We start from the raw sequence: 17,909 nt of genomic DNA, 5'->3' as shown, positions 1-17,909 counted from the left end.
GCTTGCTTTTCTATCTTAAAGAGATGTAGGTAATTTTGTTACTTTTCTCACAGTCATTGCTGTAGCTCCAAATATTGAATACTAAAAGTAATAATTAGAGAGAAGTAAGTTGAACTCATTCAACTCCTAATAAGGTTTCTAAATAACCATAAAGGTCTCTGGGTTTCCAATGAGTGTAAACACTACAAATGGTGATTACCTATCTTAAGCGTGGGAAGACCCTTATATTTTGTAGAAAAAAGTTTAAAAATTATAGAGGTCAAATGCTATTGGCTAACTAAAACTGACTGAGTAAGCAATGGTGCAAAATTGCAATCAACAGTTTTAATCACATTAAATTTGGTTCAGCTTTGGTGAAACTAGAGTTCATGCTTGAATGAATTTTTGTCAGATATCATTACTGTGCAACTACATTCGCCATGTTTATTCCTAAAGATAAACATTAATTTTAGGTACAATATTGAACTTGCAAGATGGCCAACACTGTTTAGCAAATTTTATTGAATAATAGTTTTTATTACCAAATGCAATTTTCCAGATTTTTTCAGTACAGTATATGTAAATCTCTGCTTTTTTCATTGACCATATGTAAGTACAGTTATAGCGAGAAAGTTTCATGAGCGAAATATCCACTTTGCACTAGATTTGAACTTCAAACCTCCAGATTTTCAGGCCAGTGTGCTATTCTCAAGGCCAAGCGGTTGTTGGTCAAACTCATTACACCAGCTAATATACGCACACTTAAAGCGCTTGCGCAAATAATATTGGAGATCATAATTGAAGATCATGATTGATTGCTAAAGAGATCATAAGGCGTAGCGTTTACTACCTAGCTTAATGGTACTTATTAAAAAATAGTTTAACAAGCTTGCGTTACTAGCTTAAGTTACTCAAATTATCCAATTCACTAATTTTTCTATTGTCTAATTTGTCTACTTAGCCAATGGAAACTACATGTACATCACCTGCTACTGTCTATAAGCTGTTCTTTTTTATTACCCATGCAATGCTAGGCATTCAGCTAGTTTCTTGTATTATATATTGCATTTTATTTTAGACTGGTTGTCTCTTAGAAACTTTTATCTGCTCGCATTTGTTTTCTGCAAACTTTGGCTAACTATTCTAAAATATTCACATTTCAGAAACTTTGATACAGTTCTTATGTGGTCAGCCCTTTAACAGTTGTTCTTCAATGTAAATGTAAATGTAGGAGAGGCGGTAGTCAATCTACAATGAGAGCATACCTGAGCGAAGACCAGTTGACCATCTTTTCCGACAGGCAGCAGGCCACTGACAACTAGCCCTTTCCACAGACCACCATCACAAAGCATCACGCCATAGAAACCCTTTTCATTCCTTTTGTCCGTAAAAAATAATTTTTTAATATCCTTTGCAAGAAAACTCATCGCACAAAGTAACCTGCAAAAGAGACAGATGTGTTAGTGTACGTCAGTTATATTCTTTTAATAAAAGAGTGCATAAATCTCAATTTATTGGTGTGGTAATGGTTTGTAACTTATCTATGTTATGTTAACAAAAAACTAACAGCTGCAAAAAATGACAGCATTTAAAAACACTCTTGAACGATGAACTTGTACAGGATTTTAGTAGGTTTAGTAGGTTTAGTAGGTTTAGTAGGTTTAGTAGGTTTAGTAGGTTTAGTAGGTTTAGTAGGTTTAGTAGGTTTAGTAGGTTTAGTAGGTTTAGTAGGTTTAGTAGGTTTAGTAGGTTTAGTAGGTTTAGTAGGTTTAGTAGGTTTAGTAGGTTTAGTAGGTTTAGTAGGTTTAGTAGGTTTAGTAGGTTTAGTAGGTTTAGTAGGTTTAGTAGGTTTAGTAGGTTTAGTAGGTTTAGTAGGTTTAGTAGGTTTAGTAGGTTTAGCAGGTTTGATTAGAAAGTATCAGTCTTTTTTTGCTATTCACAACTGTTTTTAATATTTTAGGCAATCTGACAAGGATGCTTCAAGATTGAAATTTACAAAACTTGATAGCGGTTAGAATAATCAGATTAAGAAAGTGTGCAATAGATGCAAAGAAACTGACAGAATATGGATACGCAATGCTGAAGTTTTAATGTAATAGCCAATATTTACTATCACAACGATAGCTACTAATCACATCATTTTGCGCGCATCTTTTTAACATTTTAGCACTGATCAAATTTTGCCAATATTAATCTTAAAATAAAATTGAGTAAAAATGAAAGTTTAACTTTCATTTTTACTCAATTTTACATCGCTCTGTTTTAATATTGAGCACTTTCATGCAAGAGACTGTTCATACTGCATCTACTGTATTAATCTTAAAATATTCTGACAATCGGTCACCTCAAACATCAAACGTAATTGCAAATGATAAGAAATTACCAACACTTTCTCTTAAAATTCACTAAAAGAATATGTAAGTTCATCGTTAAAGTCCATCGGAAAAACACCGTAAAACAAGTCACAATTTTTTTTTATTCATGAATCATAAGCGAGATTTATGGCTTGTTTTTTACTAATTTTTTTGGTAACAAAAAACATCATTTTGTTAATGATTACTAAATAGTTATACTAAAGTTATAAACACATGTACATAACAATAAGATAAAGCAAATATTTTAATAGCATATACAGTATATATAACTAAACAGTAAATATCTGCTTACCAAGAATTTTGGCACGACCCATGAATAACATCGGTAGAAGTTGGTTTATCAAAAAGAGGCCATCTTGTGCGCTTCATAAGGTCATCCCTTTCTATTTCATAATAATCACGAATACTTTCTACATGCTTTTTTAGCATCTCATCTTCATTCCTGCGCTTGTTCGCGATGTTATTCGTAGTGTCTAGGAATCTATCTGTGTACCGACGAAGTTTCTAAACAATTAGATAATGACAAAGAGTATAATAATATTCGTTTCAAGTCAATTCTAAAAATCATAGTATCCATGGTAACAGTGTTAGAAGCAATCTTTATTATAATCTTTTTGACAACTCTGATTAGATGATTAGGAGGTGCACCATGCTATAAATACAAAATTTTATATTCTGTATTTATATTTTGTTGTACCATGACTAATAGTATCAGCAGTGTTGTAGCTGTAAAAATTATTGCTTATGTACTAAAAGTGTTGAATGAATGTAATGCAGTGTAAGTCATATTTGCATAATAATATTAATGTCTGGTGTAAAGTTAGAGATTACACTTATATTTGATCGAGGAAATGAATTCCGCTACACAACCAAATGTGAGGTACATAAATTAACAGTTTTTCAGTCTATGATGAGATACATTTTTCAATATATATATTAACGACTTATGCTTCAACCTAAAATTCTTAATACCTATATTGTATGCTAATGATACTAGCTTATTTTACAAATCAAAAAACTTAAATGATGACATTAACCTTATAAACACTGATTCGATAGAATTTACAACATGGTGTCAAAACAACAAATTAACTACTAGCATTAAGAAGACAAATTAAATTATTTTAAAGGACCATCAGAACATCAGAAAATTCTCCTTTTTTAAATGATGATACGATTAAGAAAACAGACAGTGTTAAATTTCTCGGAATAACAATTGACAACAATTTAAACTAGAAATTACATATAGAAACCTTATTAAACGTCCACTTAGTGGCCTATTGTACCTATTATCTTTTCATTTACCCCAAAATATTCTAATTTTACTTTATAACTCATTGAACAATTTAAAAATTTCCTATTGTATTGAAGCCTGGGGAATGCTCCATTAATTTATCTTGAAAAATTATTTATTTATCAAACAAGAGTAGTTCGCACTATTAACAAGAAACCTTTTTATTTCTCGACTCGGAATCTATTTAAAAAATGCAAAATTTTGAATGTTAGTCAGTTGTTTAAATTTCAAACTTTGCTTAGAGCTCATATATTTTTTACTCATCATATTTGCATCCCTCACAGCACTATTTCACTCCAAATTCTAATGTCAATTTATCTTTACCTAAATCATCTTCCGCTGCTGATCACAAAAGAACAATTTATCAAGAAGCTATTTTATGGAACACTCTGCCTATTTCTATTTGCAGTATACGAAACACGTTAGGTTTTAAAAGGAGCTTAAGGGCATGGCTATTGGGATTTTTTTTTATAATGCTTGATTAATTTTTGCCTGTAATCTGTCACCTAGGTCCGCGCTAAATATTAGCTTTGGCTATCGCGCACATGGCCTTATCATCACCTTCTCTGGATGTTCATATATAGTTTTCATTTCTTTTGTATATATTCATATATTAGTGATGAAATAAAGCAAACAAACATATAATAATTTAAAATCGAATAATGAAAATATTATGAAAAAAGCTATAGAAACCATCAGCAATATACTTGACTTGAGTACGTATTTTATGCATCGTTCGTTTATTAGTGATTTCACTACAAATAGTTGATCTCGTAATAGCTAAAAATACATTTTAAAATTGATTGCTAAACTTTAAAACCTTAAATAAACTGAGGTGTTCTTTCATTTTTAAAATATAAGATATAGTCAAATAGTTGTTTTCTCATTTACACTTTGGGGTGAGTTGTCTAATCTGGGCGACTTTACGAGGCCAAGTGCTCTTTTGTGCGACTAGTCACGAATTATTTTACAACAGATATCACACCATCAAACTGAGATGAGATAAGTTGAAAAGTGACCATGACCCGGGAGCAAATCTACATTAAAAATTTTCCTTTGAGGAATACTTTTTTAATCCTAGGGAAATCTATATACATGTAGTGCAACTTCGAATCGTTAAAACAGTAGGGTGCAAATTCATCAGTAGCAGACAACTCCAAAGCCAGTCATAACACGAAACGCAGTGATAGGTGTGATGGAACGTTAGGTTGCCATCCTTCTGTATAAATTTTAATGGGAGTTATATTCCCTTTTTGCTCTCTTTGTAACCACGCCCCTAAAGAAGGCTGGTCCTTGTACTTCATTTACATAATCTAATGTATTTAAGGCAGGGCCTCGGCTCTTATTAGTTGTTCAAATATATGCATTGCATTTGGAACCATCCTTCTTCTGTTACCTTGAGCAATAGCAGAACCACACCAAGCATATAGCTAACTCCAAAGACCTAGTCTATGGGCTGTGCTGTGGTGATAAATTCATAGAAGCATCGTCGACCCCGTCGACCTCCGGTCGACCTTGTCGACCTGGTACAAAACCCACTCTGGGAGCTATCCCTTGTGCAAGGTGGTTGATGTTGACCGGTGGTGTAAGTCGACCTAGTCGCCTCCGCGTGTTGATCACGGGCAACCTGCACACAGCCCCTGTGAAGGGTGAATGCAGACCGGTAGAATAAGCCGACCTAGTCGCCTCTACGTGTTGGTCGCAGGATCCAACACATAGGCTTCAATTTGTTCGGACTTAAAATTTTTATAAGTTGAATAATATTCAACTATGTAATAAAATTCACTTTTGAACATTTATTTTGAATTCCTCAAAAGGGAACTTTGCAACTTGAAAAATCTAATTTCTTACAAATATATAAACATTTTATTTTACCACTTAAAAATAATTGTCAAAATTTACATGTAATTGACAGTTTGTGATGGAGTCTACACTCTTTGTTTTATCTCTAATGCTTGCGAAAAAGTACAGTTTTTATTTGGTAAATATTTGTGATTTTATGACAAAGTCAGGCTTATTTGTAAGTAGGTAGCTTTATATGCAATGTATAACATACAACAGTTGTTTGTAGGTAAGTAACTTTATATGCAATGTATAACATACAACAGTTATTGGTAGGTAGGTAACTTTATATGCAATGTATAGCATACAACCGTTATTTTCTTGAGCATCTGGCTACTTGGTAGAATTCAAGAATTATTAGTTTGTGGCACTTAAGCTAATGTTTATTGAGCTTAGATAGCATTTGGCATGGCAGGTTTTGGCGCACTTTATTTTTAAAAGAAAGCAACTGCACATCCTTCACTTTTATTAGTTATAGTATTGTGGTATAAGGCTGAACTATCATTTGAATTCGGTTTTGTTAAAATTATCATTACTAAGTAACAGTTGCAATAAAATTAGGTAGTTTAAAAAAAACAATATACTAATAATATAAAATGCTCTAAAATAATATTATGTATTCACTCTTCCCATTATGATAGTGTTGCTATTACTATTACCATCGTTATAAAGGTTATCTTCAAAAGAACACAACTCCAAATCATTCACTTTAGTCAATTTAGGCATTGTGGTGCAAAGTTCTCCTATCTTTCGAAGAATGATAAATTAGAATAAGTAGTTTCAGAATAAGTTAGGAATAAGTTAGGAATAAGTTAGGAATAAGTTAGGAATAAGTTAGGAATAAGTTAGGAATAAGTTAGGAATAAGTTAGGAATAAGTTAGGAATAAGTTAGGAATAAGTTAGGAACAAGTTAGGAACAAGTTAGGAACAAGTTAGGAATAAGTTAGGAATAAGTTAGGAATAAGTTAGGAATAAGTTAGGAATAAGTTAGGAATAAGTTAGGAATGAGTTAGGAATGAGTTAGGAATGAGTTAGGAATGAGTTAGGAATGAGTTAGGAATAAGTTAGGAATAAGTTAGGAACGAGTTAGGAACGAGTTAGGAACGAGTTAGGAACGAGTTAGGAACGAGTTAGGAACGAGTTAGGAACGAGTTAGGAACGAGTTAGGAATAAGTTAGGAATAAGTTAGGAATAAGTTAGGAATAAGTTAGGAATAAGTTAGGAATAAGTTAGGAATAAGTTAGGAATAAGTTAGGAATAAGTTAGGAATAAGTTAGGAATAAGTTAGGAATAAGTCAGGAATAAGTCAGGAATAAGTCAGGAATAAGTCAGGAATAAGTCAGGAATAAGTCAGGAATAAGTCAGGAATAAGTCAGGAATAAGTTAGGAATAAGTTAGGAATAAGTTAGGAATAAGTTAGGAATAAGTTAGGAACAAGTTAGGAACAAGTTAGGAACAAGTTAGGAACAAGTTAGGAATAAGTTAGGAATAAGTTAGGAATAAGTTAGGAATAAGTTAGGAATAAGTTAGGAATAAGTTAGGAATAAGTTAGGAATAAGTTAGGAATAAGTTAGGAATAAGTTAGGAATAAGTTAGGAATAAGTTAGGAATAAGTTAGGAATAAGTTAGGAATAAGTTAGGAATAAGTTAGGAATAAGTTAGGAATAAGTTAGGAATAAGTTAGGAATAAGTTAGGAATAAGTTAGGAACAAGTTAGGAACAAGTTAGGAACAAGTTAGGAATAAGTTAGGAATAAGTTAGGAATAAGTTAGGAATAAATTAGGAATAAGTTAGGAATAAGTTAGGAATAAGTTAGGAACAAGTTAGGAACAAGTTAGGAACAAGTTAGGAATAAGTTAGGAATAAGTTAGGAATAAGTTAGGAATAAGTTAGGAACAAGTTAGGAATAAGTTAGGAATAAGTTAGGAATAAGTTAGGAATAAGTTAGGAATAAGTTAGGAATAAGTTAGGAATAAGTTAGGAACAAGTTAGGAACAAGTTAGGAACAAGTTAGGAATAAGTTAGGAATAAGTAAGGAATAAGTTAGGAATAAGTTAGGAACAAGTTAGGAATAAGTTAGGAATAAGTTAGGAATAAGTTAGGAATAAGTTAGGAATAAGTTAGGAATAAGTTAGGAATAAGTTAGGAACAAGTTAGGAACAAGTTAGGAATAAGTTAGGAATAAGTAAGGAATAAGTTAGGAACAAGTTAGGAACAAGTTAGGAATAAGTTAGGAATAAGTTAGAAATAAGTTAGGAATAAGTTAGGAATAAGTTAGGAACAAGTTAGGAATAAGTTAGGAATAAGTTAGGAATAAGTTAGGAATAAGTTAGGAATAAGTTAGGAACAAGTTAGGAATAAGTTAGGAATAAGTTAGGAACAAGTTAGGAATAAGTTAGGAATAAGTTAGGAATAAGTAAGGAATAAGTTAGGAATAAGTTAGGAACAAGTTAGGAATAAGTTAGGAATAAGTTAGAAATAAGTTAGGAATAAGTTAGGAATAAGTTAGGAACAAGTTAGGAATAAGTTAGGAATAAGTTAGGAATAAGTTAGGAATAAGTTAGGAACAAGTTAGGAATAAGTTAGGAACAAGTTAGGAATAAGTTAGGAATAAGTTAGGAATAAGTTAGGAATAAGTTAGGAATAAGTTAGGAATAAGTTAGGAACAAGTTAGGAATAAGTTAGGAATAAGTTAGGAATAAGTTAGGAACAAGTTAGGAACAAGTTAGGAATAAGTTAGGAATAAGTTAGGAACAAGTTAGGAATAAGTTAGGAATAAGTTAGGAATAAGTTAAGAATGAGTTAGGAATGAGTTAGGAATGAGTTAGGAATAAGTTAGGAATAAGTTAGGAACAAGTTAGGAACAAGTTAGGAACAAGTTAGGAATAAGTTAGGAATAAGTTAGGAATAAGTTAGGAATAAGTTAGGAATAAGTTAGGAATAAGTTAGGAATAAGTTAGGAACAAGTTAGGAACAAGTTAGGAATAAGTTAGGAATAAGTTAGGAATAAGTTAGGAATAAGTTAGGAATAAGTTAGGAATAAGTAAGGAATAAGTTAGGAATAAGTTAGGAACAAGTTAGGAATAAGTTAGGAATAAGTTAGGAATAAGTTAGGAATAAGTTAGGAATAAGTTAGGAATAAGTTAGGAACAAGTTAGGAACAAGTTAGGAATAAGTTAGGAATAAGTTAGGAACAAGTGAGGAACAAGTGAGGAACAAGTTAGGAATAAGTTAGGAATAAGTTAGGAATAAGTTAGGAATAAGTTAGGAATAAGTTAGGAACAAGTTAGGAACAAGTTAGGAATAAGTTAGGAATAAGTTAGGAATAAGTTAGGAACAAGTAAGGAATAAGTTAGGAATAAGTTAGGAATAAGTTAGGAACAAGTTAGGAACAAGTTAGGAATAAGTTAGGAATAAGTTAGGAATAAGTTAGGAATAAGTTAGGAATAAGTTAGGAATAAGTTAGGAATAAGTTAGGAATAAGTTAGGAATAAGTTAGGAATAAGTTAGGAATAAGTTAGGAACAAGTTAGGAACAAGTTAGGAATAAGTTAGGAATAAGTTAGGAATAAGTTAGGAATAAGTTAGGAATAAGTTAGGAATGAGTTAGGAATGAGTTAGGAATGAGTTAGGAATGAGTTAGGAATAAGTTAGGAATAAGTTAGGAATAAGTTAGGAATAAGTTAGGAATAAGTTAGGAATAAGTTAGGAATAAGTTAGGAACAAGTTAGGAACAAGTTAGGAATAAGTTAGGAATAAGTTAGGAATAAGTTAGGAATAAGTTAGGAATAAGTTAGGAATGAGTTAGGAATGAGTTAGGAATGAGTTAGGAATGAGTTAGGAATGAGTTAGGAATAAGTTAGGAACAAGTTAGGAATAAGTTAGGAACGAGTTAGGAACGAGTTAGGAACGAGTTAGGAACGAGTTAGGAACGAGTTAGGAACGAGTTAGGAACGAGTTAGGAATAAGTTAGGAATAAGTTAGGAATAAGTTAGGAATAAGTTAGGAATAAGTTAGGAATAAGTTAGGAATAAGTTAGGAATAAGTTAGGAATAAGTCAGGAATAAGTCAGGAATAAGTCAGGAATAAGTCAGGAATAAGTCAGGAATAAGTCAGGAATAAGTCAGGAATAAGTCAGGAATAAGTCAGGAATAAGTCAGGAATAAGTCAGGAATAAGTCAGGAATAAGTTAGGAATAAGTTAGGAATAAGTTAGGAATAAGTTAGGAATAAGTTAGGAACAAGTTAGGAATAAGTTAGGAATAAGTTAGGAACAAGTTAGGAATAAGTTAGGAATAAGTTAGGAATAAGTTAGGAACAAGTTAGGAATAAGTCAGGAACAAGTCAGGAATAAGTCAGGAATAAGTCAGGAATAAGTTAGGAATAAGTTAGGAATAAGTTAGGAATGAGTTAGAAATGAGTTAGGAATAAGTTAGGAATAAGTTAGGAACAAGTTAGGAACAAGTTAGGAACAAGTTAGGAATAAGTTAGGAATAAGTTAGGAATAAGTTAGGAATAAGTTAGGAATAAGTTAGGAATAAGTTAGTAATAAGTTAGGAATAAGTTAGGAACAAGTTAGGAATAAGTTAGGAATAAGTTAGGAATGAGTTAGGAATGAGTTAGGAATGAGTTAGGAATAAGTTAGGAACAAGTTAGGAATAAGTTAGGAACAAGTTAGGAACAAGTTAGGAACAAGTTAGGAATAAGTTAGGAATAAGTTAGGAATAAGTTAGGAACAAGTTAGGAATAAGTTAGGAATAAGTTAGGAATAAGTTAGGAATGAGTTAGGAATGAGTTAGGAATGAGTTAGGAATAAGTTAGGAATAAGTTAGGAACAAGTTAGGAATAAGTTAGGAATAAGTTAGGAATAAGTTAGGAATAAGTTAGGAATAAGTTAGGAATAAGTTAGGAATAAGTTAGGAATAAGTTAGGAATAAGTTAGGAACAAGTTAGGAATAAGTTAGGAACAAGTTAGGAATAAGTTAGGAATAAGTTAGGAATAAGTTATGAATAAGTTAGGAATAAGTTAGGAATAAGTTAGGAATAAGTTAGGAATAAGTAAGGAATAAGTTAGGAATAAGTTAGGAACAAGTTAGGAACAAGTTAGGAACAAGTTAGGAACAAGTTAGGAACAAGTTAGGAATAAGTTAGGAACAAGTTAGGAATAAGTTAGGAATAAGTTAGGAATAAGTTAGGAATAAGTTAGGAACAAGTAAGAAATAAGTTAGGAATAAGTTAGGAACAAGTTAGGAACAAGTTAGGAATAAGTTAGGAATAAGTTAGGAATAAGTTAGGAATAAGTTAGGAACAAGTTAGGAACAAGTTAGGAATAAGTTAGGAATAAGTTAGGAATAAGTTAGGAATAAGTTAGGAATAAGTTAGGAATAAGTTAGGAATAAGTTAGGAATAAGTTAGGAATAAGTCAGGAATAAGTCAGGAATAAGTTAGGAATAAGTTAGGAATAAGTTAGGAATAAGTTAGGAACAAGTTAGGAATAAGTTAGGAATAAATTAGGAATAAGTTAGAAATAAGTTAGGAATAAGTTAGGAATAAGTTAGGAACAAGTTAGGAATAAGTTAGGAACAAGTTAGGAATAAGTTAGGAATAAGTTAGGAATAAGTTAGGAACAAGTTAGGAATAAGTCAGGAATAAGTTAGGAATAAGTTAGGAATAAGTTAGGAATAAGTTAGGAATAAGTTAGGAATAAGTTAGGAATAAGTTAGGAATAAGTTAGGAATAAGTTAGGAATAAGTTAGGAATAAGTTAGGAATAAGTTAGGAATAAGTTAGGAATAAGTTAGGAATGAGTTAGGAATGAGTTAGGAATGAGTTAGGAATAAGTTAGGAATAAGTTAGGAATAAGTTAGGAATAAGTTAGGAATAAGTTAGGAAATAGTTAGGAATAAGTTAGAATAAGTAATACTTTGAAGTGTTTGCACTAATTCTCAATTAATTCAGCTTGTCACTTTTGCGTGAGGTTTTATCTCCCACCCTACCTACCTGTCTAGTGACACAGGCTATCACAGTGTAAGGAGTATAATACTGAGCAGTGACTGCAGACTGATACTGTCTGGTAACTAGCTATACAATAGTGAGACGATTCTTTTTTCTACTCAGTGCAAAAGATGCAGAGCAAAAAAATAAGTAAAGTAGAAAGTAAATACTGGTGAGAATAAAAACAAGAGGAGAAAAGGAGTAAGTGCCAATTACAGTAACACTCCTCAAAATCACTAACATGTATTCAACAGAGAAAACCGGCAGTTTTCTTTCGTCATTTTTGATAGTATTGGCTACCTAAAGTAGATCTATTCCAGGCTGCTGAACCAGTCAAACACATCAAGAAAAAACTGCCTTATTTTCTTTGCAGTTCTCCCATTTTGCTTTTAGTAAGTTACAGCGTGAGTTTTATCTTTTCGTACAATTACAGCGATGTGCAAACTTATGGCATCTCTTGTTGTTGTCGTTGTTTTCGTGAAAGATCTCGTCTCTGCTTAGCTATAGGTGCATAAATCTATTCAGTATTTTAAACCATAAACTGAACTGTTTTATCTAATTAAATAAATATCTTTTCCTCTTTGACTACAAAGATTTACAGGTTAAACCTACAACAGTTTAAATCTTAAAGCTCACAGTAAGCTTTTCAATCATTGCATTTCTCAAAAATATTTTTGGTTATTATTCATACAGAAACATAACAGAAACATCCGATCTCTGTCGCGAATAATTTATGTGATGTTTCTGTATAAACAATAACACAAGCTATAACATACTGTATGTGGTTTATTTACTCTTATAGTATGTAATGAACTGTTGCCTTCAAAACCTAGTTTATATAACCAGTAGCTCTGGTTATTTAACAAATAGCTAAACAAAACATAAAATTTATTTATTAGATATATAGCTGTATTATAGCAATATATTAGTCTTGTTGTGTTACAAAAATTTGAAAACACTTGAAGACTTTAGCAATGATGCAGAAATACTTCAAAGTTTACAGTTGGCTATAAATTTGAGCTCAAATCATTTTAACATCGTTACAAAAGTTTTTCACTGCAAAACACATGTCAGGCTGTAATTGAATGAAAACAATCAAATTAACACAATAAGCTTGTCATAATTGAAGCTTTATATAATTATTATGTAAAGCTATAATTGCATATTTGATCGGAGCACAAATTCTAGATACAAAACAATGCATAGAGTTGACTAATTTTGGTGATTTTCAGCACAACCTTAAATGAAACAGCAAGTGTCGTATTGTTTAGAGGTTGCCACAATTTTGGTAAACATGCAATAAAAACAGATTATCAAGTAGGCTTGGTTTCACGCTAAAGTTCCCATGTTTACTATAAGCTTAATTTATTTACTTAAATGGGTAAATTTATTGTCTCATATTCGGTGTACGACTAAGAAACAGAAGAGCTCATGAAACGATTGTTCAAGTGTAGCCCTCTCTCTTTTCTGATAATAACTTGTTGCTATCCTAAATTGCATTCTAAATTCATTGAAAAGATAAAAAGTGCACCAATTAAAAATAAACAGTTCTTACTCAAGTTACATAATCATAGTTGCATAATCATCAGTAGCCAAGAGGAAGTGTTAAAACTCTTTTTAACTAGTTCAATCTGCATAATTGCCAAATAATAAATAGTATACTATAGATAATATGACAAAGTATAAGCTGATCATGAAATACAATGGCAGATTGTGAGTTAATACATGTATATGGCCTGCAAAACTGGAGCAGCTTGTTGTATGGCATAATTTTAAAAAAAATTTGTTTAAATTGAAACTGTCGTCAAAAAAGTAATACATATATATAGTATATATTATATGTAGTATATACATTATTATATATAATGTATTTATTATATTATATATAGTATTATATATATATAATATATTAATATATATTTCTAATATATATAATATATATTATGTGTATAATATATATTATATATACAATATATTATATATAATATGTATAAATGAATATATTATATATATAATATATTATATATAATATATATAAATGAATATATTATATATAATATATTATATATAATATATATAAATGAATATATTATATATAATATATTATATATAATATATATAAATGATTATATTATATATATAATGTGTATAAATGAATATATAATATCAATTTGTAGAGTAATAATAGAAACGCTGTACAAATGTAAGTTTTGCAATATATAAAGTTTTTTATTGCATAAGCAACAAAATAGTTGATAAAAATCCACCAATTACTTACTTTGTTAACTCTGTTTACAGCTATTTCCAGCAGCTCTTTTAGCTCTATCACAGCGTCTTCTTCTTCTGGTTGTCTTGGCAAATCTCTGTCCATATAATAAGAGTTCTATTACGTATATTGCACCTGTTTGCACTATCTATGTATTGTTTTTGTGGCATTCTTTGTATTTAATTGAGGCTGTTTTTTAGAATTTTATTAGTTTAGCTTCATAAGAATATGACAATAATAATAATATTTACTATAATAAGACCCATAATCGTCTTTGTGTCCTAGGACATGCTTGCAAGTTAAAAGAAAACTGCAGTTAGTAGTTACTATTGATATTGTTATCATTACTAGGTAATCGCAGTTTCATTGTTATTGTTAGTTCTAATATCAACATTAATCTTACTTTCAAAGTAATTTTAGACTTACTTGTCATCAAGTGGTTTTTCCTACTCTGCGTGGGTTACGTTAAAAACAAACCCATGAAATTAAATCTTTGGTGAAATAAAAACTGGATCTTTTTAAGTACTAGCCTTCATTTTAACACTTTATGCTGCTTGAATTAGTTTTCTGAACTTTCTCAGTTGCTATAAACATAATGTATGTACGTTTCTTTTTAATGCAGCATAGCTGTATAGTTCAATGTATATACAATACTGAAACACGCAAAAATCTCTGTGTGAAACCAATGAAAAAACATGACTGGTGTGAAAATCTAAGAAGCAAATGATAAATATGATTTATGCAATCAGCGTCAGGAAAACAAAATGATGGAAAAAACTTATTGGCAATTCTTAGTTAATGGAAGAGGAAGAATGGTCTTATCGTGTACACTAGTTAAAAATGGTGCCTATACTATCTTGTAATAGATTTTATTTTTATCCCTGCTAGGAGAATTCTATATCAGTGGACTGCGTGCTCCTCTGTCATGACTTGACGACTGTGTCAGGTTACTGATACACGCATCCAAATAAAGGCCTCCTCTTGTAGAGAGAGCACATTGAAGTCACATAATATATTAATTTTTAATTTACCAATTTTTAATTTAATTATTTAAAACGAGAAAACGACTATGACCTTTAAATGTAAGGTATCCCCTATATATATAAATATCAGTGTTTGTAGTCCGTCGCTCATCTGTGCTGTTTTAGAAATAAAGTTTTATGAACAAAAACTCTACTTTGCCCTGGATTTGAACTTGGACTGTTAAGTCTACAGTCCATCAAGCTAATTCGCTACACTACATGCTACACTATGCATTAATAGGGTACAAACTTATGCATCACTTGCAAAAATACTAGCACTCATCAAGTTCATGATTATGTCCAAGATCAGTCCGCGTAACATTAATGAAGCTGGCTTCTAACACGGCTCTTACTATGGTAAAGGCTTAGCCTAGCTTGACTAGCTTACTAGCACTGCGTTTCCATGATGCGCATGATCCCCAAATCTGAGCCAATCTGCAAATTAACCGCGTCTTGGAAACGGCATGATTCCGCAAGATAATTGAGTTTTGCGATTCGCCAAACTCTATCGAATTCGTCACGCGTGCAAATCATGGAAACAGCACCAACGCGCATGATGCAAATGAAGCGCACTAAAGTGCTGCACCAGCCAGTCAATTTTAAACATTTTCATTACTTCCATTCATCCTTGGTCGTAACAGTCCTTGGTTTTAACAGGGAATAATGCTTCAACATTAACTAATGCCAAATACACAGTTTAGCGATGATGAAATATTCAATCTGTTATGGCTAATAGAAGATCACAAGGTGCAAAAGCGAATCGATGGGAAGTACAGAGGAATCAAAATGTTTTTAGATGTTTAGCAGATCAGCTGGATGGTAAGGTAAGCTGCTTAAATTCATTGAGTAACTATTTTATTACCCATGCAACACCGGACATTCATGTAGTTAGTAAATAAAAAGGAAAAACTCGAGTCACCGCAAAACCTGTCAAATAACAAAGTAGGAAGATTTAGTAGTAGTAACGTACTAGTGATTTAGTAGGAACGAAGTAGTTCATATTAGCAAAAGTCCGATCACATTAAAAGATGCGACTGGCTTCGCTAACTGTAAAATAGTGCAAAATAATATGTATTGTAAACAAAAAGCCATTTTCTGTATAGTTTTTTGACAAAGTGTCGGTTTACCTATAACCCACATGGCTGTAGTAATTTCCTTCATATTAAATAATTCTAACATATTTCACAAGTTATAGCAATAGCAGTCAAATTATTTGTGTTATTTTCATTTCAAAATGAAACAAATACAATATTAGAAATGTATGTTATGTAATCAGAGTTGTTGGCTATCAGCTGTTGATATATCTTTTATTAGTTATTTAAATAAAGTATATAATTGTGTTGGCACTGGAACCAATGCACTTAAAACCATGAAATGATCTTCAGTGTAATTTACTCAATGACACAGTGTGCCACAACAAAATAACAACTAACAGCCAGTTTTCTAGCGTTTTAGTCTCATTTCAATGAAACAGTTTATATTAGCCAAAGCTAACTTTCTATACATCAACTAAAATATTCATAGTTTTACATTTGACGGATCAGGTAATTTTCAACAAAAGGTTAGGAGTTACCTGAACATTTCCATACTTACACAAGGTCACAATTCAATCTTATTATTTTTATAAAAACTCAAGAAAACTTACGGTATTTCGGGAAGTTCCATGGGCGTCTTGAGTAGATCCACTTCTCTCGCTCGACTTGTTTGCTTTGTCAGCTCACAGACATGGCACTGACTTTTGTTTCCTGTTGATTATTAAGGCTATTTATAGCTTAAAATTTCAAATTGTAAATGTAAGAGAACATTTTAAATTGGTGTAAAAATTATTTCCACTAAGTATAGATGTAGTTATGAGTAATTGAGAGTGTTATAGCCAATTAATTAGAATTGATTCTAAAACAATGTCTTAGTAAAAGCAACATTCAAAACTATAAAAACAAAACTGAACTAAATTTAATACCAAAAGTTAATCTATCAAACTGTGTTTAAATGTTCAAAGGCCAGATCTGTTTTAACTAATCCAGGTTCTTAACCACTCATAAACGTTATTATTATTGTTAAAGTATTCCTATACTTCCGCTATCATCATATATGTACAAACAAGACACAAAATGGAGGAAAGCTTTCAAGTTGCTTACCTTTATTGGTAAACCCACAGTTGACACATCTCCAGTCTATCTTCTCAGTAACCGACATGTAATATAGTTGGTTACATTGTTTACAGGGGTCCTCTCGCTCAACATCCTTTGGAAGTTTTTCATCGCAGTAGACACAATATTCAGGTGGAAGGTTTTTCATATACAGTTCATACGCTTCGGTATTTTTTTGCATCTGCTCCCGTTCAGCGGCTAAAGTTGCTGCAAACACTGGATCATCATCCTCTCCCCAAGTTGAAAGATCGTCTTGCTCAGGTTGCTGTTGATCTCCACTGCCGCTTCCACTTTCAGTCTTAAATTCTGCCTCCTGCATGTTGTCTCCACCTTCAACTTTGCTTTCGCCTGTGGCGCCTTTATCATCTAAACCTTGCGCAGGAGTGTCACCTCCGTTTTCAGGATTAGTGGCTCCCTCATCAGGGGAGTGTGCTACTGTTGTGGGGGTATCGGTATTAGTCTGAGGTTCAACCATGTCTGATATGCTGTCAGACATTGCGAAGGAGAGCGAGTGTTACTGGCATGAAGGAGCACACCTATGATGGGTGAAAGAATGGTAAGATTTGTGCAGGCTTTATTAGCAGTAGTTTTATAGCATAAAGCAAGATTTACAGCTATTAAAGCTTCAATATGAAGCAAGAAGCTAGTGATAGCTTAATTCATAACTTCTAAATATGTTTCCATACAGCGATACTGTCCAACACTTGGGTGCACCAGTCCAGAAACGCTACGCTGGGCTGACGAGCAGATCGTGTTTCCATGAGCTACTTTATAGTAGAAGGATGGTTTTGCGACGCCTTTTGTCGCATCTTTAAGAGGTCAAGGATAAAACATCAAATATTTAACAATCATTAAGCATTGTGCTCAATCAGTTGGTCAATGAACTTTTCAATTTCGATGTCATACAGCCTTCTCTTCTGCTATTTTTAGTTTCAAGTGAAAACAGATAGATTAGAGCATTTTGATGACAAAAATTCTGCATATAAAGC

At 31.8% G+C, this 17,909-nt stretch overlaps 1 protein-coding gene across 1 annotated transcript in view; it reads right to left on the bottom strand.

Moving 5' to 3' along the window:
• The window catches only part of LOC137406897 (calpain-15-like), a 30,836-nt gene extending 13,420 nt beyond the window's left edge, over positions 1-17,416 (bottom strand). Inside the window, exons 1-5 of the mRNA XM_068093499.1 lie at positions 16,909-17,416; positions 16,416-16,515; positions 13,761-13,845; positions 2,647-2,858; positions 1,245-1,419 (exon numbers count right to left, since the gene is read on the bottom strand). Of these exons, the coding sequence (XP_067949600.1) occupies positions 1,245-1,419; positions 2,647-2,858; positions 13,761-13,845; positions 16,416-16,515; positions 16,909-17,416 (1,080 nt within the window). The remainder of the gene's footprint in view (positions 1-1,244; positions 1,420-2,646; positions 2,859-13,760; positions 13,846-16,415; positions 16,516-16,908) is intronic.
• Between the last annotated feature and the right edge of the window lie 493 nt (positions 17,417-17,909).

Source organism: Watersipora subatra, chromosome 10 (genome assembly GCF_963576615.1).
Source record: "Watersipora subatra chromosome 10, tzWatSuba1.1, whole genome shotgun sequence".
NCBI classification, from domain to species: Eukaryota; Metazoa; Bryozoa; class Gymnolaemata; order Cheilostomatida; family Watersiporidae; genus Watersipora; species Watersipora subatra.
The sequence above is the reverse complement of the archived record's forward strand: the minus strand, read 5'-3'. Positions and strand labels throughout refer to the sequence as shown.